The sequence below is a fragment of the Prionailurus viverrinus genome, chromosome D4 (genome assembly GCF_022837055.1).
Source record: "Prionailurus viverrinus isolate Anna chromosome D4, UM_Priviv_1.0, whole genome shotgun sequence".
Taxonomy (NCBI): domain Eukaryota; kingdom Metazoa; phylum Chordata; class Mammalia; order Carnivora; family Felidae; genus Prionailurus; species Prionailurus viverrinus.
Window position 1 is genome coordinate 26,657,213 of NC_062573.1, and position 21,499 is coordinate 26,678,711.

At 47.0% G+C, this 21,499-nt stretch overlaps 1 protein-coding gene across 1 annotated transcript in view; it reads right to left on the reverse strand.

Annotated features, from left to right (window-relative positions):
• COL15A1 (collagen type XV alpha 1 chain) overlaps nt 1-10,711 on the reverse strand; it is a 108,997-nt gene extending 98,286 nt beyond the window's left edge. Inside the window, exons 1-2 of the mRNA XM_047830927.1 lie at nt 10,352-10,711; nt 10,190-10,275 (exon numbers count right to left, since the gene is read on the reverse strand). Of these exons, the coding sequence (XP_047686883.1) occupies nt 10,190-10,275; nt 10,352-10,362 (97 nt within the window). The 5' untranslated portion in view covers nt 10,363-10,711. The remainder of the gene's footprint in view (nt 1-10,189; nt 10,276-10,351) is intronic.
• Between the last annotated feature and the right edge of the window lie 10,788 nt (nt 10,712-21,499).

Here is a 21,499-nt window from a genome sequence, read left to right on the forward strand (position 1 = left end):
GCTGTAATCATTTTCTATGGCTGCTATAAGAGATCACCCCAAATTTAGTGACTTATATTAACAAAAGCTTATTATCTTACAGTTCTGTAAGTTAGAAGTCCAACACAGATCTTATTTGGATAAAAAGCAAGGTATCAACAGACTGTGCTCCTTTCTGGAAGCTTCAAGGGAAAATCCATTTCTTGCCTTCTCCAGCTTCTAGAAGCCACCTGTGTTCTTTGGCTCATAGCCCCTTCCTGCATCTTAACACCAGCAAAGAAAGCCGGTCAAGTTCTCACGTTGCATCTCTCTGCCCTCCTCTCCTGCCCACCCCCTTCCATTCTTAAGGACCCTTGTGATTACATTGGCCCATCTAGATAGTCGAGGATCCTCACCCTCTTTTAAGATCAAATGATTACCAAGCAGAATTCCATCTGCAGTCCGAGTTCTCCTATGCCATGTGACCTCATCTAGTCACAGGCTCTGGAGATTAGGACGTAGACACCTTTGGAGGGCCATGACAGCCTACTACAGGTGGTCAGCATGGGAAGATGACAGAGGGTTTTCAGCACAGGTAACATAATCAGAGTTGGTTTTGCAGTGCTGCTCAAACTGTAACGTGCATGTGGATCACCGGGGATCTTGTTAAAATGCAGATACTGATTTACTGGGTCTGTAGATGAGACTGGAGATGCTGCGTTTTTACCAACATCCCCCACGATGCTGATGCTGCCGGTACATCTGAGTAGCAAGAAGCCAGAAGGCTACTGTTGCCGCAGTTGGGGGGCGGTGCAGTGTAGGGTGGAGGGAAACAGACCCGTGTGCTGAAAATAAAGACACAAGAAGCCAACTGCTACGATGTACGGCTGGGAGGGGCGAAGCAGCTGGCTGACCCAACTTCAGATGGAGTTGTGTGTATGATGCCACTGACACTGCATGAACTTAGGTTCGCTTTGTCACCAGCTTTTGGGCTCTCTAGACTTCTATTCTAGAACGGTTATAACTTTCCAGCACCCAAAAGAATACCTTCATTTTTCTTCTGTGACATGCATGCTATCCCTGACATATCTGTTATATCCAGTCCCTGCTCTCACGCCCACTCTGGTCCCCACACCATCCATCGCAGCGGAGGGCTGCGGGTGGTCTTTCAGCAGGGCTGGAGGCACACACAGACTTCGCTATGGTCAAGGATTCATAATGCTGGGTTTTCACTAAGATCTCCACAGTCCCAGGCTTTGAATGACTCATTCATTAATGTATTCAAATGCTCATTGTGTCCGTTTGGTGCCATGTCAGATGCTGAGGAAACATGGATAAATAAAACAGGGTTCCCGCCCTCAGGGAACCCACAGACATGTGGGAGCAGGGAAGGAAGGAGGTATTGAATGGGTCCCCAATTACAGGCCCAAGGCTTACCTTGTTAGTCTTCATAGTAGGAATTATTGACCCAATTTACAGGTAGGGATGATAAGGGAAAGGGAGGTCACTCAATGGGAAGTAGCAGAGTTGAGATTTGAACTCAGGACCCAGGCTCCCAGAGCTCCTATGCCTGAGCTACACCCCCTGAAGGTCCCTCTGGGATCCAGTGTGAGCTCTGTCACTCACATGTGTTGCAACCACAGACAGGTACTTTCGTCTCTGGGACTCGGGATTGCCACCTCTGAAAGGGGGCCCTTGGACTGCATGGTTTGTTCTCAACCCTGGCTGCACCCTTGAATCACACCAGGAGCTTTTCAAACCCGCCAACGACTAGACTTCACCCCAGAGGAATTCAGAATCCTGGAAGTGGGGAAGGCTGGGCATCACATCATTCTGAATCTCCAAGTGATTCTAAGGTGCAGCCAGGGTTGAGAACCACCAAGGTCCTTGAACATGACCTCTGGAACTCCAATTTCCTGAAGAATCCACTTCTCTTCCAGCCCTTACAAGGCCTGTGCAAAATGAATGAATGAAGTAGGAGGGGAAAAGGGAGGAAGGATTCCCGACTCCATTCAACTAAGGACGATATGAGGCAGTAATGCAGCACTGTCTCTTTACCTGCTGTCCTTTTCTCCTTTTGGATTAGAGAAACAGCAGCAGCAGATAAAGGAGGGGTGAGCCAGTCTTGTGTGCTGCTGCGGGAAGTGCAAATTACTATCACCTTCCCAAAGAATGCAACAGAAGCTTTCAAAATGGGCATGCATCGGGCCAACAATTTGTTTTAGGAATTTATGTTCGGAAATAACTGCAGAAAAGGTCAAATGCAGAGCTACAAGAGTAGGGTCATCATGATAGTGTTTATAACAGTGAACAGCCAGAAATAGTCTGAAGGCATATAAGGGGACTAGTTTAATAATGGGGCATACGTACAATGAAATATTATTTAAATTACAAAGGATGTTAGGCAATAATATTTAGTGTCCCAGAGGAAGTGTTTAGATGACTACTAAGGAAAAAAATGCCGAGCAACACAACACAATGTTGACAGAATGATCTATTCTTTTTATAACGTATGTGCATATTTCAGCAAATAACTTTGAAAAACTGTCCACCAAATGTCAGCAGCATCTGTCTCTGAGTCATGAGATAATATGTGACATTTATGAACTCTTTTCACCCCCTAGGTTTTTACAATGACTATTTTTTTTACTCTCAATTCTTTTTGACATCATTGAAAAAATAAGTCTCCTCTTTCAAAGGCTGCTTCCCTCCCCCTGCCTGCCCCATCTTCTGGCAGAAATAGACACCCCTACTTTGGTAGTGCTGAGGCTTGCTTGCACCTCCATTAGGACACACAGGATCAGTTCCCCAGCATTTAAGCCAGCTGCTGCTGCACACTGGTCTCTACTACTGAACCAGTAGTCAGTTCTGCTGAGTCCCTCTAGGACGGGTGCTCAGTCCAATGCATCTTTTTAGTCACCCACCACCCACCCCAGAGGGTCTCAGAGAGAGCAGGCGGCCAGGAAATACGGGAAGAAGACAGAAATCTATATATCTACAAATGTATATACCTCTATAGTAACCAGAACACAGAACAGGGAAGTTTTTCAAAGACTTTAGCAGATGTTTGCTTTGTGAAAAGACTAGTTGAAAAAGCCCTCCTGGTGGTAAATGGGGCTTTTAAGCTGGGCTCCATTTGAGTGCCTCAGTGATGGAAGGATGACTCCTGGAGACGCTTAAGGCAGGGCTACTCCCTGCACACCAGACTCTAGCTAAGCTCCTCCAAACCCAGGAAGAGGCCCCCTAATACCCGAACTCAGGGATCCTGCTCATTTGAGGGAGATATGCGGACCCTCAGAACAGATTTCTTCCCTGTCCAATCTTAAGTTATCCATGCCATGCAACAAGTGCAAAAATGAACTGGGTTGGATAAAACTGGTTCGGTTTGGGTTGGCTTGGCTTGGGTTGGGTTGAGGTGGGTTGTACTAGATTAGGTTGCATTGAGTTAAATTGAGTTCTGATGGGGATAAGGGGTGGGATGCACTCATTAGGTGACCCCAGCCTCATAACTCCCTCATTAAATCTTGCCCAATAATAGGTCTGGACCTTCTCCCAGGTTCTGCTCTAACCATACACTTTTTCTCTCTTGAGTTGGGGTGGAACAGAGGAAGGTGGTCAGCCAGCAAACCTGCTCCTCCCAACGCCTCTGATGCATCTCAGCTCCTCTGGGCTCTGTGTCCACAGCAGCAGCTCAGGCCCCATGATCTGCTGCTCTGACTTTGAAGCCTTATTTGCCATCCATTCTCCTTATTGCACATTAGCGTCTTCAACTGAATCTCACTGTAAGATTTCTTCCTCTTTGATAACCCTCACCTGCTCACCACCCCGCCAACACTCCCAGTATCCAATCATATGAAAAACCTGGGTGATAAATCAGTCTGTACTAAAAAATGTATGGCTTAATGAATGAGACAGGGGTGACTTCCCTTACCAGATTTTAAAGTATATTACGAAGCAACAATGATCAGGGCTCCTGGATGGCTAGGTCGGTGGAGCCTCCGACTCTTGACTCAGCTCAGGTCATGATCTCACAGTTTGTTGGGCTCCACACTGACAGCGCAGAACCTGCTTGGGATTTTCTCTCTCTCTCTCTCTCTCTCTCTCTCTCTCTCTCTCTCTCTTTACCCCTGCCCAAAAAATAAATAAACATTTTTTAAAGCAATGATCATGAAGACCATGTGGGATTTAAAAAACACGCACATGCATAGGTACAGGGAAGTGACCAAAGTAGAGGTTTGAGAAAAAATTTTTGACCATTAAAGAAACAAACATATATGACGACAACCAGAAGCAACATGATAATTGGTGAATAGCTCACATCTTAATTAGTGTTTTGGAGAATCCTGAGTACCATTTTGAAAAAACAAAAACAAAACAAAACACAACTGACTTCAGATTATACCCTATGTAATCTATGTAATTTACCTAATTTATGGTCCGTTTTAAGTAGGTCAAGCTATAGACATTAAAGGAAACCTTCAAAACAAACTCATATATTTAGCTAGCAGAGAAAAGATAAGTGTACAACTCTGGACAAAATGGAGGCCACTAGGAATAAGATGAGTGGGGATAAACAGGAAAACAAATTGTTTATGCAATTAGATGTAATGAAAAGAAAATAAAGAGCAAAGTAACATTAGCATAAATTCCTAACTAGTTATTAAAGTCACTAAAGGAGAAAAACCTAAAAGCCCCATAATGTACCCTCATTACTCAGCCATGGTCACCCCAGAGTTGGCAGAGCTGTGGAAGAATCGAGACGAATGACAATCCACAGATGATATGGTAAATTGGCGCGTTCTCTCTAGACCACGACCTGGACCTACCCATTCACTCCCTCTTTGATTCGCTGAAAGGGTTTTCTGAATGCTCACTCAGGCATTCTGGGATTCAGAGTTGGAAAGACCTCGTCCTGCCTCTTGGAGCTTCCCATGTAGTAGGGGAGGCAAACGAATCATCAGTGGTCACGGTCCGGTCTGAGAAGCCCTGGGACCAAGGGACGAGTGGATAAACAGTGTCAGCCCAAAGGAAAAACACCCAACATGCCAGGCAGAGGAGGGCTTCCCAGAGAGGATACTTAAAGGGTGAATGGGGGGTTGCCAGGTGGACAGGAAGAAAGGCATTCTCTCAAAGAGTGACCAGCCTATGCAGAGATGCAGAGGTGAGACATCGCATGTCTCATTCTGCAAGCTACCGGTGGTTTGGAGTGAGCCCAAGTCAAGAGGGGCTCTGTGTGGCTGGAGACCGGGAAGCCACAAAGGGCCCTCTGCAGCAAGGAGCATGACCCCCATCTTAGGTAGAGTGAGAATCCAGTGAGAGCAATTAAAGGAGGAAGGAAAATGATTAAATTTGTATCTAAGAGAGATCTATCTAAATATGTAAGAAACGTGCAACTACTTCTGTTCTTTGATGGGAAAGTAAGTCTGGGGTAATCTAGTCAAAAATAATAATAATAATCTAAAAAGAAAACAAAGATCATTTGTCAGAAGATGGTCCCAGCAGCTCTGTTTATAATAATGACAAAAGAGCCAAAGTCCAAGTGGCCAACTGTGGACAAATGAGGCATGACCCACACCCTCAAGGTGCTCCCATGGTAAAGAGAGAGAAATAAACATACTGACAGTACAGGGGGACAATGCTGGTGCTGGAAGAGAGAGATGAGGGAATGGGGAGTTCAGTGATGAGAAAGCTTGGCCAGAGAGATGCCTCTTCCAGAGCGCCATTTAAGCTGGGAGGTAGAATTAGGCCTTAAAGAGAGACAGAAGGTAAGAAAGTGTACTCCAGACAGGGAGATTAGTTCACATCATGTGCAAAGCTGAAGAGACTACAAAATCCCAGCACTGCATGGGAAGCTGTGGCTGGTTCAGTGTGCCAGTAGCTTTCAGCCTGCACTCTGCTGTAAAACACACACACGGCACAGGATGTTACCGCAGGAATTCCCCACTTTATACAAAACCAACAAGTTTACCCAGTAATTAAAACACTATAATCATGTATATTCATTGTAATTTCTAATGGCATGTCAGCAACAGTAGCTCACTACAGGCCAGGGCACAGGTAAGGCAGAGGCCAGAGATGGGGGGGTCTCAGGTGTGATTCCTACCCACTTTGCTCTCCTTCAGGAAAGCATATCAGACGGCCATGAGCAAGAGTGAGATGATCTGAGGAAAAACCCAAACTGGCTCTGATTAGCATTCGGATTTGCCCCAAAGAAGATTTACAAATGGTCAAAAAGCACATGAAAAGATGCTCAATATCATTAGTCATCAGGGAAATACAAATCAAAACAATGAGGGACCACTTCATACCCACTAAGATGACTGTAATTATAAAAAGTGTTGGCAAGGATGTGAAAAAAATCAGAGCCTTTGTACACTGCTGGTGGGAATGTGAAGTGGTACAGCCACTGTGGAAAGGAGTTTGGGAATTTCTAAAAAAAAAAAAAAAAAAAAATCTAAGCAGGTAATTACCCTGTGACCCAGCAGTTCTGCTAAGTATATATACCCAAATTAATGAAAAGAAGTACTCAAATACGTGTATCAAATGTTCATAACAGCACTATTCACAAGAGCTAAAAGGAGGAAACAAATCAACGTCCCCATCAATGAAAGAATGGATAAACGAATTGTAGTATATCTATTCAGTGGAATATTACTCAGCCATTAAAAGGAACGAAGTACTGACACTTGCTACAAAATGGACGAATCTCAAAAACATTAAGCTAAGTGAAAGAAGCCAGACACAAAAGGCACATACTTTATGATGCCATTTATATGAAAGATCCAGAATAGGTAAATCCAGAGAGACAGAGAGCAGTTTAGTGGTTCCCAGGGGCTAGTAGGATGAGGATGGGGGCCATGGGGAGTGACCACTTCATGGAAATAATGTTTTTCACTCTTTGGAGAGATGAACATGCTTTGGAACCAGACAGAAGTGACAGCTGTACAACAGTTTGAATGGACCGACTGCCACTGAATTGTACACGTGAAAATGGCTAGTTTTGTTATGTGAATTTTACCTCAATAAAAAAGTCAACCAGGATAACCAGATGTCCGATAAATATATGAAAAGGTAATCAACTTAAATATCAGGAAAACATAAATTAAGACTATAGTAAGGGGAATCTGGGTGGTTCAGTTGACTTTTATCTGACTTTTGATTTCGGCTCAGGTCATGATCTTGTGGTTCATGAGTTCAAGCTCCACACTGGGCTCTGTGCTGACGGCGTGGAGCCTGCTTGGGATTCTCTCTCTGACCTTCTCTCTCTGCCCCTCCCACATGCTCTCTCTCTCTACCTCAAAATAAATAAGTGGAACTGAAATAAAATCTTTTTTTAAAAAAAAGACTACAGTAAGATTCTCCTGTGTACTCATTAGAAGGGATGAAATTCAGCCCAGTGACAAGATCAAGTGCTGTTGAGGATTTGAAGAAATGGGGACTCTTATACCCAGTGGGTGACCACGCACCTCAGTACCACCATAGTGTAAGATGGTCTGGCACTGTCTGTTCAGTTGAAGGATGAACACACCCTGTTACCCAGCACCCCACTCCAAGACACAGAACCAACAGGGATATGTGCACATGTGCACCAAGAGACATGTACAAGAATGTTCGCAAACCCACCACTGTCTCTGCCGAAATGGAAACAACCCAAATACTGGAGACAAATGAATAGATGATGTACAGTATGTTAATACAGTAGAAAATTATACAGCAACAAAGATGAATTAACTACAGCCACCCACAACAGTATAGACAAATCTGAAAAACTGAATATCCAGTGAAATAAGCCATGTATAAAAGTTCAAATTCAAGTGGAACTGTAGAATCTGGGGATACATGCTTAGGTACTAAAGTTATTTCTAAAGAATAAGGAAGCAATCACCATAAAAGTCAAGGTGATGGTTACCTCTGAGGGCAAGGAGGGAACAGTCACATCCAAGGGGCACAAGCTTCTGGGGCTCTCCTATTCTTGACCTGGGTTATGTGGCTGTTTGCTCTGTGATAAACACTTGGGCTGTAATTTTTGTGTGCACTTTTCTGAATGGATATTATATTTCACAATAAAACAGTATAAAAAAGGTAACTAATTTGCACATATCGGGATTTTATTAACAGGAACAAATAACTTGTGAAACCGCTGCCCTTGTCCCCTAAAACCACCTTCTTATCTGCTAAAATAGCAGGTGTTCCAATGACACTGTAACTTTACTAGCTCAGCCATGACACATGAGGGGCACGAGGATCGGTATAGGGGATAGGGTCCCATTGACAAGGATCTCTTCAAACAGGGCAGGCCAGGAAAAACCCTCTAGAGTTGGGAAGCCTTGAGACTTTGGACCTCGGTTTCCTTATCTGGAGCACAAAGACAACAGTCCCAGTCCCTGACTCCTGAAGCACTTTTGAGGATTGGATGAATGTAACCCGGACATGCCCACACCTCTGCCTGAGCATATAAAGTGGTTTGCTTATAAGTGTTGGCCTTATTAAACGGCATGCAAAACTGGGCTTGCAGGAGGATATCTTACATGTCTAAGAGTTTCTGCAGAGGCCCAGAGGGACACTGAATACCCATCAGTTGCAGATGGCCCTCTCGTGGCCCTTTCCAGCTCCTGGCGGTTTCCTGCCACTCCCTTTTAACGCTTTCGATGGGAACAGGGTTTCCTCTGTGTTGTTTCTAACAACTGACTTGACATCAAGGGGAGCCTTCAAACACAGGAGGAGAAAGAAACACCAAAGTCTCTTTGCCCAGAATCTTCCTTTTGGAGGCAGGGGTTGCAGCAAAATTCACGAAAGCCCATGAAACGCAGGCCGCCCTCTACCGCTGAGCTGGCAGTGCCCTATATCACATGGGAAAGTGCAGCGTTTCGACATGGGGCATGGCGCTGAGAAGCCAGAACTGTGCTCCCTCTGCCCTCTGATCTACAAGAAATGCCAGCCTGGATGTTCCGGTGGGAAAAGTGGCCAGAGGCCAAGGAGACAATGGTCTAGGTTGTCCCAGGCTTTCTCTGGCATACAAAGAGTTAACCCAGGCCACCCCCTCAATCCTCAGTGTCCTTCAAAGGGAGAGAGGTTGCTGCCCCTTCTCCTCAGACACGTATTTTGTCCAGGCTGTGTACTGATCTCCTAAATCCAGGAGGGGTGGGACCCTTTGGAGAACACAGTTCTGCAAACTCGGCATGGAGAAAGGGCTGAGGGTGGAAGGACGGGAGCCTAGGATCCGGGCTCCAGTCCTGCCTTTTGGACAGGCCACTTCCTAAGCCTCCCTCATCCTCAGTGTCCTCTGTAAAAACTGCCTGCATTGCTTTCTAACAGCTATTGCAAGGACCGACCCATAGTTTCTATCGCTTATTTTGTGCCTAGTATGTGCCACAGTGTAGAAAGCGTATTACCTCTAATACCTCGTTTAATCTTCACAGCATCCCTATGAGGAAAGGTGGTCTAATTATTCCCGTTTTGGGGGGTGAGGAAACTGAGGCACGAAGAGGTGAAATCCATTGCCCAAGGTCACCTAACTCAGCCACGCTTCAAGCCCAGGCAGCCTGAACACAACTTAACCAAAATCTGTTTTAACTCAGACCCTACTAGTCATCCACCCTGCTCTGGGTCCTAGTGAGGAAAGTGAGGCTTGTGGAACAGAAGGGGACCAGATCCCCTGGCTCCCCGCCGGTAGTTCTTCTCACCACCCTGGGCGCCACTGCCCACCATGGATGGGGCTCCTTCAGCTAACTCAGGGGTAAGTTAGGCATCGAGGCGATTCAGTCCCGTTATTTCTTGCGCGGCAAAGGCGCTAGGTGTCTCTGCTAGCGATCACGCGGCCGCACCTGTGTGCAGAGCGGGCACCAGACCTGTCCTTACAATGAGCCAGCCGGCACGCAGGACCGGCGTGCGGGCTCCGGGTGAGCTAGAGCTAACTGTCCCCTCGGAGCCGCTGGCGCTGCCCCGTACTTCCAAAGTCCCTCTGTGCCCACGACTGCAGGGGCCGCGCCCTAGCTGCACAGCGTCCAGATCGCGCGCCACCCGCCCGACGGGTCAGGGACCCCGGTTCGCCCCTCGCATCCCCTTCACCGCCCGGGGAAGCGGCGCCGGGAGCGCCAGTGCGCACAGAGCGGCGAGGACTCCCTTTTATGTCCAGGAATGAGCGCACACCGCAGGCACGCCCGCCGCCAAAAACCAACTTCTCCGGGGCGCGCGGAGGCAGCCGGGGCCACCCCCGGGCCGGGTCGCTTACCTGTCGCGGAGCGGGTCCGGGTGACAGAGGGGAGAAGCGCGGAGACCGAAAGCAGCAACAGCAGGGGCCACCACCGTCCGTTCCTCCTGCAAGAAGTGGGGGGCGAGAAGGTGAGGCGGGCGGGAGGGGCGAGGGCCCGGGGCGCGGGGAAGCGAGTCCTACCTTGGCGCCATCTCGCAGGCCAGCCGAGTCCCCCGAAGGCACTGTGCGCCCGGCTGAGCGCTGGCCGCCGCTCGCTCTTCCTGCAGCGAACAAAGGCGGCGCTGGGCAGCGGCGGCGGCGGCAGGCAGGCTCCCGGCTCCCGGCTCCCGGCCCGCGCCCTGAGTCACCCGCGCTCTGAAACCCGACTCCGCCGCGCCCTGCGCTCGCCCGCGCGCCGCGCCCACCTAGGCCGGCGGCGCCGCACTCACGCCCCGGGGGTCCCGGCCGCCGCTGCCGTCCCCACGCCCCTTTCCCCCTTCGACGGACGCGCGCTCCCGGCCGCGGCCGCCACCCCGGGCCGCCTTATGTAACCTTCGAAAAAAGCCCCGTGCCCGCGCCCGTTTGGGTCAGCGGGACTCCGTTCCCTCCCGCCCTAACGTCTGTCCGGGTCTGAGCTGCCCCGCGGCCAAAGCACTCTCCTTTCAAGGACCAATGGAATTCTCTCAACAGCCCAGGGAGGCTGGAGTCACTGTGATTTCCTTAAATGACAAATGAAGAAACTGAGGCTGAGAGAGGCCGGGAGAATATACAAGGGCACACAGAAGGACTGAGCTCCTAACTGCTGTGCCTACCCTGCACGCCTGACACACGAACCCCACATGAATGCCCAGAAATGGCCCCGTGATATATACAAATCCATGCCGCAAAGATAACCCTAATAAAAAATTGAACGTATCTGATATTTCCAAGGTTTTCCGCTGTATAACTTGCCTGCCCCACCCCCCTACTCCCAGCATGGGAATGTAAGTTTCAGGAGGGCAAGAAGATACATTTGTTTTGTTAGCTGGCTAAAACAATACCTGGTGGTAGAAATGCAAATAAACATTGGGTACCTGAAGGTGAGAGTCTGAGGTGAGACACCTCTCCAGGCACGATGATGATGTGGGAGAGGGGAAGCAGTCTCAGCCATCCCTGGTATATGTGACTATCCCACGGGGACAGGGCTTAGCACAGGGTCTGGCACTGGCCAACCCCCCACACGGTGGCTCTTTATTATGATTACCAGGCACCACAGAGTAAGGTTTTGGGGTGGGAGGAGGCACCATGGAGGCACAGTTCTGAAGCCTAGCAAGCCCCAGCAATGGCTCTTCCTGACGCACCAAGGAGCCACCGTAGGCCATGGCTCTGTTGTCAGCTCCTGGTTTTCATTTCTAGTAATCCGAGTTAGGCCCCCAGAGATAGGAGGGGATGGATATACTAGCTAACATTTATTGAGTGCTGATTATTTCCCAGACCCTGCACTAAATGCTTTACAGTTTCCGCCCACTATCAGAAAGTACAGTGGGCCTATGAAATCTTTCATGAGCCAAAGCAGTGTAGAGTGAAGAAGCAATTACCATTAATTTATATGGAAAAAAGTTTTAGCATTCTCAGACCCCCAAAAATTACCCCTCTTAGGTTTTTCTGGAACCTTAGGACACATCTTGCTAATGATGCCCAAAATAACTCGAGATAAAGCACAGATGCTCACAGACACAGTCAAAAGCTACAGCTGAAAGCTGCAGCGGCTTGATGCTGAGATGTCTCCTGGGGCCCATCACACTCTTGGGGTGCTTGCCACATCTTTAACAGCTTGCCCAAAACACTGAACGCTATTTTCACTTTGCTCCTTTTTTCTGCAACAGTGAAATTGCTCTTCAGATTTCTTTCAGTTACTGAGAACAGGTATTCCCGTGGGTCTTTTGTAAAAGCAAAGTGGCAAAATGGGAACTTTTGGAAAGCAGAAAATACCTATACCTGTGTTACCTCATTTAATCCACACTACAACCCTGGAAAGGCAGTACTGCAATGATCATTTCATGGATGAGGAAGCCGAGGCTTAAAACATGCCCATCCTATGCGTGACAGTTGCCGATACCCATGCTCTCCACCACTCAGTCACCTACCTGCACGAGAACAGCGGGTTAGACCCACGGGAGATGCGCAGCACTCCGGCATGACAGGGTTAATGCCTGCATGGACAGTGAGGGCTCTGAAAGAGCTCCAGCCCGAGGTCAGGAGCTTGTTTCCAGTCCAGTTCTTGTCTGGGCTACAGAGTAAAGTTGGGCAAATCCTGACATTTTCTAATTTTTTTTTTTATTTCTTCATCTGTATAGTAGACACGATGATCCTGACTTGGGTTGTGGGTCTCTCGATATGCAACTTGCACACCACAGTGCTCTGTCGCTTGTAAATGCTGCACATATCTACAGATCTGGGATTAATGTGAACAGTCTTCAGAACAGGAAGAGAGCAGCACGTCCTGGAGAAAGCTGGAGAGGCTTCAAGAGGAGAGTGAAGTTCACCCCGGCTCTGGGTCTGAGGAGAGTTTGAGGGGGATACATTGGAGGAAGGGGAAGGCAGTACTCAGAGAGATGCACTCTCAAGCAATAAATGGATAAAAATTTCCTGGGTTGCAGAGGGGACTGGTGGGCAGGGAAGTGTTACAGAGCCAAGACCTTCAATGACATGCCAGCTGATGGGTGTGTGCATGTGGACTTGAAATCATGGGTATTCCCTGAGCATTGTGGAATCCCAGAACATTTACAATGGACAGAGCCCTGCGAAACCTGATCCAGCCACCTCCCTCCTGTCCCCATTTTATTGATGGAGAAACTGAGGCTCAGAAAGGCCATGCAATTTACCAAGTCAGAGGTAAGGGCAGAGACACATAAGAGAAGGAGAAAATGGGTAAGGTCTTGAAATGTTGCAGAAGATCCTTAAAGGTGGTGAATTACCTGTCACAAGAGAGATACACCTCTTAACAAACAAGAGGTCCCTGAGAAGGTAGGAATTATGAACTGGTACTCTGGGATCATGCTGCCTGGCGAATCCTGGCTCCATTCTTTATGAGCTATATGAAATGTGGGCAAATCTGTAAGACGAAGGTGACAATGAGTTTTTCCTATCAGCTCTTGGAAGGATGAAGATGTTCCTGGGATGCAAAGCAGTTATCAGTGTCTGGTGCACGATAATGCTCACTGAATGTTAGCGTCTATAATTGATGGTGGCGAGATTCTGGCAAGGGGCATGTCTGCAAGAGAGGCGAAACCCCAAACCCAGCCTTCAAGAGGCTGAGGCACCAGCAGCCAAAGCAGCCATAGAGCTAGGATGGCCCCACGTGGAATTAACTCACGAGCCAAAGCACATTCTAACAAAATTGTCTGCTTCAGTCTTCTTTCTTCATCGGTTTGTATTCTCTGTGAATATGAATTCTCTCCCACGTGCAGCCATTCTTATTTTAGTATGAATCACTAACCATAGGGAATTTGATCTCTTAGTTCTATATTTCTCTATTGCTTATAAAGTATCACATCAACTGGAAATATAATTGACTTTCTTAGGCCTCAAACTTAGAATATATTTCTACATTGCTTAGAAAGAGCCACATCAACTACAATTGTGTAATGGGTCTATGGTTCTATTTGACTGTTAAAACCAGAAGTTGTGAACTGGTGGCCATTGGCTCAATTTGGCCCACAGGTTTTGTTTGGCCTGTCTGGTGACAAGCTCAAAATTAAATTAGTTGGAAATGTTTGATAATTAAGTGATTTTATTTTATTTTTTTATATATAGAGAGAAAGGGCACAAGTAAGCAAGGGAGAGAGAGAGAATCACAGGAAGGGAAGAGAGAGAGAGAGAGGGAGAGAAATATAGAAGTAGGGATCACCCAAGGAGGACTCAAGCTTTCCGGAAGCGGGACTTGAGCTCACCTATGTGGGACTCGAGCTTACTTACCATGAGATCCGATCTGAGCCAAAGTCAGGTGGTTAATGACGGAGCCACCCAGGCGCCTGATAATTAAGTGATTTTACATTAAAGTCTAGATTTCTGGCTTCTTTTTAAATTTTTGGAAAACCTGTCAACACGGGGCCTGAATTCCCTGTGCCAACAGTTGATTGGCATTGAAAAGGGGCTGCTACTTTCAGTTAAGAAAGTGGTCTGCCATTTGCCCTGGTCCCCACCACTCCCTATTGTTCCTCAGCACCAAGGATATGAATCATTTGCCATCATATGAACTTTTTCTTTCTTATAAAAAAGAGAATAGTGGAATAGATTGTGTGCTCATGTCTCTGTTAAAAAATGGGTTAAAAAAAGGTGTGTATAGATAAACAGGGAGTCAGGTTTCAAAAAACATGTGCAAGAACATATTTCTGCATGTTTACTGTATAAATAAAGTATATCTACCTTGAAAAAAATGAAAACCAAGATGCTATTATGAAACAAACCTTGTCTCCCTCAGGTATGTATGTTATAGGAAGGATGAAGGCATGGCTCCGTTTTGAGTGGTGAGCTTTAATTGTGGTCCCATTTATAGTCCAGGGTCCATACAGATGGTCTCACACTGATGATGGTTTGATTTTTCGACTCTGTGATGGTATGAAAGCGATATGCATTCAGTACAAACTGTACCTCAAATTTTGAACTTTGATCTTTTCCTGGGCCGGGCATATATGTTCTGATCCTCTCTCGTGGTCCTGGGCGGCAACAAGAAGCTGCAGCTGCCAGCCAGCCAGCGACCACATGGGTAAAGAGCCAATACAGCAAAAAACAAAACAAAACAAAACAAAACACAACAAACAAACAAAAAGAGCCAATACAGCGACTACCATGCTGTACCCATGCAACCACTCTGTTTTTCACTTTCAGGACAGTATTCAATAAGTTACATGAAATATTCAATGCTTCATTATAAAACAGACTCCGTGTTAAGATGACTTTGCCCGACTGTAGGCTAACGTAAGTGTTCTGAGCACATTTAAGGTGGGCTAGGCTAAGCTACGATGTTCTATAGGTGAGATGTATTAAATGCATTTTCGACTTAGGATATTTTCAACTTACGATGGGTTTATCAGGACCCATTGTGAGTAGAGGAAGATCTATATGCGTAAGGCAGCAGGTTCCTTTACTATTCTGGCGGGGAGATCCTGTGTGCACATTTCATATTTTGTTGGTTCTGTGTATTGGATAATATCCAGTTCACTGGAATCTTTATTTTTTCCAATTCACTGGAATCTAAAAATGAAGGTCTCCAAAGCACATTTTCTGTACAAATGACTGGAAACAGATGCATGTTAATATTGTTTTTTTTTAATTTTTAATGTTTATTTATTTTTGAGAGAGAGAGAGAGAGGGTCAGAGAGAGAGAGGGAGACACAGAACCCAAAGCAGGCTCCAGGCTCTAAGCTGCCAGCATAGAGCCCAATGAGGGGCTCAAACTCACGAACTGAGAGATCATGACCTGAGCTGAAGATGGATGGTTAACCGTCTGAGCCACCCAGGCTCCCCAAATATTGTTCGTTTTGTACCTACTTCACCTGGAAAGGCGGCCCATGTTCGTAGGCATTAGGGCTCTCATTTTGGAGTTGGGCCCAGAGCTGGGAACTGTGGGCTCAGGCTGAAGGAAGACAGGGAGGGTGCAGGGCATCCAAATGGTCCCAGCTGCAGGTGTGGGAGGGGTGGGGGCAGGATGCCAAGCAAGGCATTTTGCCTCCTGCCAGACTGTGTTTTGAGGGTTTCAGCAATTTCCTTCCATTCAATATGAAGTGGTAGAAATAGCCAAGAGGAAGCCTCATGTCATACCCAAGCAGGTCTTAAATTGTTTACCACAGCTTCAGTACAATCTGAGAGATTAGGACATGTGGAGACGTGGGGATCTTATGTCCCAGCTCTTCCAGGACTCAGCTAAATTACCGTGCTGTTCCATTTTCCCATAATCCACCCAAGTGTCCTAGAAAACACAGTCTCCGAAAACATTCTCCAGACTGTCTCCAGCAGCTGGAAGGGGTACAAAAATCAGTGAGAAGCATCCCAAATTTTGGTTTGGGAAGAAGTTACCAAGCACATAGCACACGTCTTCCTGAACCTGTCTCTTCAGTGAGCGGCTTCCTTGTGGAGCTGTGTGACAGAACGCACACAGGCACCCAAAGCTTGCATCCTCATCTGATTCCACGAGCAGAAAAAGAGGAATAAACTTAGCTAGCTGGCTAGAAAAGAATTTACTAGAGTAACTAAAGAGGGCTGCCTTTCAGGTAATCAAGAGAAAACAATGACAGTTTAAGCCCACCAATGCTTTCCAGGGAGGAACCTTGTTCTGATGAACACCTTGATGTGTTTGGATGTGCAAAGGAGAGCCAAGGGCTGCATAAGAGAAAGAGATGAATTTGAAAATCTGACAGTCCCAAAAGGAAGAGGACGAGGAGGGAGAGTGTTTCAGACCCTCTTTGGGGCCACTATCAGTGCCGGGTCCCTGTCCCCTCTTGCCTTTGTCATCCAGGTGCACTACAGGCAAGGGCCACCACTGCCAGCACCTGCTTCCCTTTACCTGAATGCTTTCTCTGGCCACTGGAGCCTGCCCTACCCACACAGACCTGAAGTGCTGGGGAATTAACACCAACCAAGAAAATCTTAACCAGTGTACCAGCAGGAACTGGTGAATACAAATGTCAGCTCCCTTTCCCACTTGGTGGGAACCCTTAGGCACCCAGGGTCCCTGTCCAGTGCCCCATGCCCATGCGGAGCACCTCTCACTTCCTGCCCCAGGGCTCCCTATTGGTGCTGGCACATGGCATGATCCACTCAGCATAAGAAGCCTGCAAGTGATGTGGAAATAACACCCTGAGAAGCAAACATGTTGCCAGAGGAAGCCAACAAACACGTTTCTCCCTACCTCTCCCAGATACACTGTCCCGAGAAAGTCATTTATAAGGCATCTCAGAAGATTGTCTCAGGGGCACCTGGGTGGCTCAGTCAGTTGAGAGACCGACTTTGGCTCAGGTCATGATCTCACGGTTCATGGGTTCGAGCCCCACGTCAGGCTCTGTGCTGACAGCTCAGAACCTGGAGCCTGCTTCGGATTTGATCTCCCTCTCCCTGCCCCTCCCCTGCTCGGGCTCTGTCTCTCTCTGTCTCTCAAAAATAAATAGACATTAAAAAGAAAAAAAGAAAAAGATGGTCTCACAACACAGACATCTGTCATTTAATGCATCTTATTGGCCCCTCCTCCTTCCCCTCCTCACTCCCCTTTCCTTCACTTCCTCTCCCTGGGACTATACTCCCTAATGCCAGAGAAGCACCGAAAACTTCTGCCTCAGAACCCAGGGGAAGACGGGGGCAGAGTTTACCTGTCACTCTCTCACACTCATGTTATCTTCACAGGGTCTCTAGGCAGCTGTCATTTCCATCTCACCAGGTCCAATCAGTGTTATGCTTTCAATGGAGGGAACCAGCATTGTGATCTGTGGCATGTCAGGATGACAGAGTCCCTGTGGACTATATTACAACCGAGAAAAGGAGAACTAACACGGTCCTGGGGCAAAAATGTAAACACGTAGTACTTTCCTTGCCATATGGAAACAAACTGCTTTCAATTTTCCCCACTGATAGGGATTGTGACTGCCCTTGCCAGGTCACGGTGCGTTTCCAAGTGCCGAAGGTGGTGTTGATATATTCCAGTAAAGATACCACATCTGGTATAGCAGCTGCGATTGAGGCTACCATCTGGCCGAGTTTATGGCAATCCACTATTATCCACCATAATCTGTTTGGCTTTTGCAAGGGCCATGAAAGCGAATTAGCAGAAACAGAATGGGACTCACCACCCCTGTACCATTTAAGCCTTAATAGTGGGTCTAATCCCTGCAATACTTCCTGAGAGGTGGTATTGCTTCTTACTTACTCTTGAAGATGGAAAAGGGAGGTGGTTTTAAGGACTTCTACTTGACCTTTCTCATCCATCTTCGTAAGTCAAATAGCTTAATACAAGTGTTCTGTCAGAAGCTAAGTATATCTATCCCAATTACATATTTGAGGCCTAAACAGATCTAGAAGGCACAGGTAAATATGTGAACAGGTAGCCCAGATCCCCATGTCACCTACCACTTTGCACTAAAACTCCTTCAATGCACACCTATGGCTTTATGGGTGGTTTCCTACAACCCATAAACAGAGAAGGAAAGAACTTAGGCTGCTTCACAGATGACTCAGTATGATGTGTTGGCACTAGTTGAAAATGGAGTCTCTCTGTATTGCAGCCATTTCAAGGATGGCCCCAAAGGATAATCACGAAAAGAATTTCTTCCAGGGGGGTAGAACTATGATGGGACACCCGGCTGGCTCAGTGGTTAAGGGTTCGACTTCGGCTCAGGTCATGATCTCAGTTTGTGGGTTTGAGCCCCGTGTCGGGCTCTGTGCTGACAGCTCAAGGCCTGGAGCCTGCTTTGGATTCTGTGTCTCCCTCTCTCTCTGCCCCTCCTCTGCTCATGCTCTGTCTCTCTCTCTCTCCCAAAAATGAATAAAACATTAAAAAAATTAAAAAATTAAAAAAAGAACTGTGAGTGGTAGACTTGGTCGACCACTATGACGAAGGGAGAAGTGGTCTGAGTTATGCGTATACAGAGATGCCTGAGCAGTGTGAAAATGTCTTGGATGTTGGCCAGGGGCCTGAAAGATAAGATTGGACTATCGGGGACCAGGAGATCTAGGGAAGTGTATCACGTATTGACCTACGGGAGTGGGCACAAAATGCGTTGGCCTTTGTATTTCACAATGCTCACCAGAGAATGTCCACCACAGAGGAGACAGTCAACAACCAGGTGGACAGAGTGACTCATTCTGTGGATGAGCCAGGCTCTCTCCTTGGCTACCCCAGGGCTGACATGGTGGAGTGACAATGATGGCAGGGGTAAGTGCTAAACAAAGGCCCAACAACATGGGCCCCATCCCTCTAAAGCAGATCTAGCTACGCACACTGTGGCATGCCCAACCTGCCAGCTACAGAAATTGACCGTGACCGCTTAATATGGCACTATTTCTCAAAGACACCAGCCAGCCACTTAGTGACAAGCCAGTTTCTTCAGATCCTTTCCTGAGAAGTTCTCTTTTACGAGCATCAACACCTATCTGGATACAGGTTTGCTTTCCCTGACCAAGTACCTTTGCCAGCACCAAGGATGCTTCATTTATCAATATGGTGGCCCATACAACATTACCTCAGATACGGGACACATTTTATTGCAAAATAGGTGCAACAATGGGTGAATGACCAAAGGATCCACTGGTTTTAGCATGTACCACTTCACTCAGAAGAAGCTAGCTTAATACAATGGTGGAAGGGCCTGTTGAAGGCTCAGCTAAGGCACCAGCTTAGGGACAACACAGTGCAAGGTTGTGGCACTCTCCTCCAGAGTGTGAAACCCACAGTCAGTATATGGTGCTGTGTCCTCCGGAACTAGAGTACTTGATCTAGAAGCCAAAGGATAGTCAGATTGAGCCCTTTTATCTTCTCTCCCAGTGGTCCACTGAAACTGTAGGCTCTTCTAGACTGGGGGTGTGGTTTCCAGAGAAAAAGTTCTTCCAGAGGCTACAGTAAGGTCACCAAACTTGAAGCTGAGACCACTTGGTCACCTTAAGTTCCTCATACCAGAGAGCCAGTGGACAAAGAGTGGCTGCATTAGTGGAAATAAGGACCCTGATTTCCATGAGAAGTGTGACAGCAACTACCTTATGAAGGTAGAAAGGAACTCAGGTAATTTCATGGGGGATTTCTTGGTACCTCTACATTCCACACTGATGGTGAATGAAACTATCAAGGCAACTAACAGATCAGACTCTTAAAGGATAAACGTCCAGGTCACCTCACTAGGTGAGCAACTCAGACCATCCAAAGTGTGGATCGGAAATAAAGGAAATCTAGAATGGGCAACAGAGGAGGGAAATGGCACTGGCTACAGCTGGGAGACTGTATGAAGCGTGTTTCACTAATTCTCCTAAAATCTTACCAGAGATTTCAGTTGACTTCGATCTTGAAAGGGATTCTCTGACTTGTTGGACTTGTGCGTGAGAACATCCTGTTCTCACAGCATCAGAGGCCCCATATCCTAGTACTGGAGCTGGATCTATTGGAAGGGCATGTGCAAACCTAAGTGGCACAGGGGTGGACTGGATTAGGTATCTCTAATGCACCATTTCAAATCCTCCCAGCATCACCTCCAGGTGACCATTTGTTCCAGCCACAGCCGTTGCTGCAGCGATCACCTCTGTATGGGTTCCAGCCAACCATGGGCACAACCTGGCAGCCTTAACTTACACCCACACTGGGTTCCACCCTCCTGCTTTTGGACTTCTCCATCCATCCTGAAACATGAGGTGCTGCAGGATTCACTTAGTGCCCACACATAAGCAACTTGGAAATGCGGAGGAAATAATATGTGGCAAACTTTTGAACAACGGGAGACAGAAATCAGTGAATGGATATTTCTCCCTTCCTCTCTTAGATGAACCTTCCTAAAAATCAGTTTCTTAAAAGAAAATCCCAAAGGAGGAGAAATCCTGTCCATTTGATGCCTCTTACCTATCTTCCTTGTTCTTTGCCTCATTCCCCCTTCCCTCATTGCTGGGATTGTACTCTGGAAGAAAGTAACATAGAAGTCTTTGCCTCAGGCTCTGCTTCTTGCAACCCAGGCTAAGATGGAGAGCAAGAGCTTATAAGCACCATCAAGACAGAGGCCAGAAAGTCTGTAGATGAAGCAGCCAGTGAAACATTTCTAGCAGGCGTGGCCGTGGCCCAGGCCATTTGAGAAACTATAAATCTAACATACAGTTTGTAGCCATTTATGTTCCAGCATGGACATTCATCCTCCTGCAAGTCCCCTTCCTGAAGCAACAACAGAAGCCTTCAATCAAGTTTACCAAATACAAAAATGCCTCGTGAAAATGGGGTTCTGTGGACACCAGCTGAGAGGTGAATTCCATACCTTGGTCAACAGAACAGGACAAAGGCTCCACACACGGGATGCTTTGACGAGACATGACTGGAATTTAGGAATAGGAACTCAGCACCAGAGGTAAACATAAGAACTTTAGCTTTCTGAGAATTTGCTTAGATACTGAAGATGACTTTGGGCTTTCAAAAGGCACAGAATGGGGGAAGCAAAGATCATTTTTAAGGAGCAGAAGGATTCCATCCAACATCTGACATATGAGCATCAGAGAGTATCCAAAATCAGACTATATGGGTTTAAATTCATGGATTGTCTCTTACTGGCCGTGTGACCTTAGGAAACCTTACTTAATGTTTCTGTGCTCATGTGTCATGAATTGAAAGGTAGTTATAGTAATACAGAGTGGTTG